The 4,635-nt window shown below is 34.9% G+C and overlaps 1 protein-coding gene across 1 annotated transcript; it reads left to right on the top strand.

Moving 5' to 3' along the window:
* The first annotated feature begins 511 nt into the window (after positions 1-511).
* On the top strand, positions 512-1,540 carry LOC130844671 (olfactory receptor 11H6-like). Its single transcript, XM_057720786.1, has one exon. The coding sequence runs from the start codon at positions 512-514 to the stop codon at positions 1,538-1,540; it is 1,029 nt and encodes a 342-aa protein (XP_057576769.1).
* The last annotated feature ends 3,095 nt before the right edge of the window (positions 1,541-4,635 follow it).

Below are 4,635 nucleotides of genomic sequence, written 5' to 3'. Positions count from 1 at the left end.
AGGGAGGAATTGAAGTGTGAATTCTAATAAATTTTCATTTAATATTGACTTATAATCTATTCTAAAAAGGATACATTAGTATTTCCCATAACCTAAGAAACCTAAAGTTGTATAAAGTATTTAAATTTATTGATATTGTCCTCAATTCAGCTTGACATATTTCTTACTACCAGAACAAAGAATATTGAATATCATTATCTTTAATATCTTTGTATGTCACAAACACTGCATTATCTTGGCTGTGTTTTATTCAGTATTATTTATTCACTGCTTGACCTAAAATTGTAGGTCCTTATACATACTTGCTGATTGTCAACACTAATTTTGATTGTTAGCTGTAGGAAATCAGAAAAGCTGTCTTTTCTCTTTGTATTTATTATATCCAGAATAGGAATATGGATAATTGAAAATCATGACGTTATCTCTGTATGTCATGGTATTTTGTTATTTATAGACATGCACAGTGTTGTGACTTAATGAGTAATGCTTTAAGCATTTGCCTTAATGAGTAATGCTTTTTAAGGCCACTTCTAATATGGAAATCTGTCGTTCTTTTGCAGCTTTGAAAACAAACAAGTATTCCCATGTAAAGAATTGCTCTAGCTCTGTGAGTAAATTCATCCTTTTAGGCTTCCCTTATACCTGGGAAATTCAGATCCTCCTTTTCTCAATCTTTTCTGGGATATATATTCTGACACTCAATGGAAACCTGTGCATTATCTGTGCTGTGAGGTGGGACCATCGGCTACAAACTCCAATGTACATCTTGCTGGCCAATTTTTCCTTCCTGGAAATCTGGTTTATCACCTCCACTGTCCCCAGTATGCTTGCCAACTTTCTCTCTGAGACCAAGACCATCTCCTTCTCTGGCTGCTTCCTCCAGTTCTATTTCTTCTTCTCCACGGGTAGCACTGAGACCTTCTTCTTGTCTGCCATGGCCTTTGACAGGTACTTTGCCATCTGCAGGCCCCTTCACTACCCCACTGTCATGACAGTGCAGCGCTGTGTCAGAATGGGAGTCTGCTGCTGGGTATGTGGCTTCTTGTACTTCCTCTTGCCTATTTACCTAATCTCTCAGCTCCCATTTTGTTGTCTCAATAAGATTGATCACTTCCTGTGTGATCCAGGACCCCTTATAAAGCTGTCCTGTGTGCCCGCTCCTGTCACTGAGATCATCTGTGCCATGTACAATTCAGTCCTCATTTTCTCCACCTTAACCTTCATTACCAGCTCCTATACCCTGGTGATCAGAGCTGTGCTTAGGGTCCCCTCAGCAGAAGGCCGACGTAAAGCTTTCTCTACGTGTGGCTCCCACCTGGCCGTGGTGTCCCTGTTCTATGGCTCTATCATGATTGTATATATGAGCCCAACAGCAAGCAATCCAGCAGGAATTCAGAAATATGTGACTTTGTTCTATTCTGTGCTAACTCCACTTTTCAACCCCTTGATCTATAGTCTCCGGAATAAGGAGATGAAGGAGGCTCTGAGGAAATTATTTAAGACTATTAGATTTAGTCAGACACATGGAAGAAATCTTTGAAGAACTTATGTTCACAACTGAAACAATGTATGGGAAATAAATGATTAAAAAATTGATACTCAGTTGTATTAACTAAATTAGAAAAATATATTTGGGGAGAGGAGGAACAAATTCAAAGTAATAAAATGTTTATGAAGTTAACTGTGTCTATTTTTTATTATTATAGAAAAATTTGCATTAATAATAAAATTTTTCACTGAAATAAAAATAATCAAAGAAATATAATCAGTCATCTTGCTAGCATTCTGACTGAATGCTAATTAATATTTTGCTGCCAATATCACACACACACACATCCATATACACAATCTGTCCTATGCTTAAATTTACTACTAAAATTTTTTCAACTGAGTCAATAGTTATACATGCTAAATTTACAAAACAACATTTAAATGTTAATTATTGTGTCAATATTAAAAACATGACAAGCTGTATTCACTATCTAATGAAAATTGATGTATCATAATTATATTTCTTCCCAGTATCTCAAAAAGATTTAGTGAAAATACTCTTCATTATTTAGATCCAGATGGTTGCCATTGATTTTTTTTCCATTATATATTCACTTTTAAGAACTGTTTTTGAAAAGAGCTCTATTTAGGCTGAACCATGCATTGCCTTTTTCTAATATGCCATTTTTACCTTCTGTAGGTTCAACTGTAACAGCCAGTGACTCCTAGGTACTGCAATGACAGAATTTGTTAGATTTGTTCTGTCAACTTTCTCAAGTTGACACTAGTATATCATACTCCCAAGCAGAATTTTGTTCATCCCACAGAGAATCCCTGTACTCAGTAACAATCATTCCCCACTCTCCCTTGTCTCTAGTCCTGGCAACCACTTTCCATTTCTGTGTTGTCTATTATGGATGCCATATTAATGGAATCATATGATATGCTGCCTTTTGTGACTGGCTTCTTTCCTTTAGCATAATGTTCATTTATGTTGTAGCATGTATCAGTACCTTATTCCTCTTTATAGCTGTATAACATTCCATTGTATAAACATACACTTTTGTTTATCCATTCAATAGTTTATGGATATTTGAGTTGTTTCCATTTTGTGGCTATTAAGAGTAATGCTGGACTTCCTAGGTGGTGCAGTGGTTAAGAATCTGCCTGCCAATGCAGGGGACATGGGTTTGAGCCCTGCTCTGGGAAGATTCCACATGCCACAGAACAACTAAGCCGCGAGCCACAAATATTGAGTCCGTGTGCTGCAACTATTGAAGCCCACGTGCCTAGAGCCCATGCTCCGCAACAACAGAAGCCACTATAATGAGGAGCCCGCACACCATACTGAAGAGTAAGTAGTCCCCGCTCACAGCAACTAGAGAAAGCCCATGTGCAGCAATGAAGACACAATGCAGCCAATAAATAAATAAATAAATACATTTCTAAAAAAAAAAAAGAGTAATGCTGTTGTGAATGGTTATGAACAAATTTTTATGGGAACATGTTTTCACTTCCCTAAGGTACTACCCTGGAAGAGGAATTGCTGATGATGTGTTAACTCTGTATGTAACATTTTGAGGAATTGTCAGGCTGTTTTCCAAAAAGCTGTACAATTTTTCTATTACGATAGCAATGTATGTAATGTGGATTTCAGTTCTCTGAATATCTTGACCAGCACTTATTTTCTTCCTACTTACTTCAGCCTTCTAGTAGGTATGAAGTGGTATCTTACTGTGATTTTCATTAGCATTTTCCCTTAATGGCTAATGATGTTGGTCATCTCTTCATGTGCTTATTGGCTGTTTGTATATCTTCGTTGGAGAAACATACTCAAATCCTTTGATCATTTTTAAATTGGATTATTTGTCTTTTTATTGTTAAGTTGTATAAGGTATTAATATTTTAGATATAAACTCTTTATCAGATATATAATTTGCAAATATTTTCTTCCAATCTGTAGACTGTCTTTTTACTTTGACTGTGTCCTCTGATGTTTTGAATTTTGATGAAGTTCAATTTATCCACATTTTCCCTTTTAAAATTTTTTAAAATCTAAGTATAGTTTACATATAGTATGTTAGTTTCAGGAACACTATGTAGTGACTCGTCATTTGCATTCACTACAAAGTGATCACCATGAGAAGTCTAGAAACCATCTGTCCCCATACAAAGTTATTACAATATTATTGGCCATATTCTTTATTTTATAACTGGAAGTTTTTACCTCTTAATCCTCTTCACCTACTTCCCCAACCCCACTCACACCCTGTCCCTGGCAATCACCCATTTAGTCTCTGTATCTATGAGTCTGTTCTCATTTTGTTTTGTTTGTTTTGTTTTTTAGATTCCACATATAAGTGAGATCATATGGTAATTGCCTTTCTCTGTCTGACTTATTTTACTTAGCATAATACTCTCTAGCTCCATCCATCTATGATGTTTCAAGTAGAGAGATTTTTCATTTTATGCCTGAGTCATGCATATATATATATATATATGTATGTATGAATAATACTCATATGAATAATACTCTACATATATATTTACTCATATATGAGTTTTTTATATATATATGAATTTACACATCTCTTTATCCATTCACCTATCAACAGATGTGCAGTTTGCTTCCATATCTTGGCTATTGTAAATAATACTGCAATAAACATTGGGGTGTATGTATCTTTTCAAATTATTGTTTTCATCTTCTTTGTGTTAATACCCAGTAGTGAAATTTCTGGATCATATGGTAGTTCTATTTTCAATTATTTGAGGGATCTCTATACTGTTTTCCATAATAGATGCAACAATTTACAATCCTAGCAACAGTGCACAAAGGTTTCCTTTTCTCCACATCCTCACCAACACTTGTTATTTGTTGTCTTTTTGATGATAGCCATTCTTACAGGTGTGAAGTGGAATCTCATCACCATTGATTTGAGGTTCCCTGATTATTAGTAAGCATGAATATCTTTTCATGTATTTGTTGGCCATTTGTATGTCTTCTTTGGAAAAATGTCTATTTAGAGTCTCTTCTCATTTTTAAATTATTTTTTAAGTGTTGCGTTGTATCAGTTATTTATATATTTTGGATATTACCCCATATTGGATATATCATTTGCAAATATTTTTATCCCATTTAGT

This window comes from Hippopotamus amphibius, chromosome 2 (assembly GCF_030028045.1).
Source record: "Hippopotamus amphibius kiboko isolate mHipAmp2 chromosome 2, mHipAmp2.hap2, whole genome shotgun sequence".
Taxonomy (NCBI): Eukaryota; Metazoa; Chordata; class Mammalia; order Artiodactyla; family Hippopotamidae; genus Hippopotamus; species Hippopotamus amphibius.
This window is presented reverse-complemented; position numbering and strand designations above follow the sequence as displayed.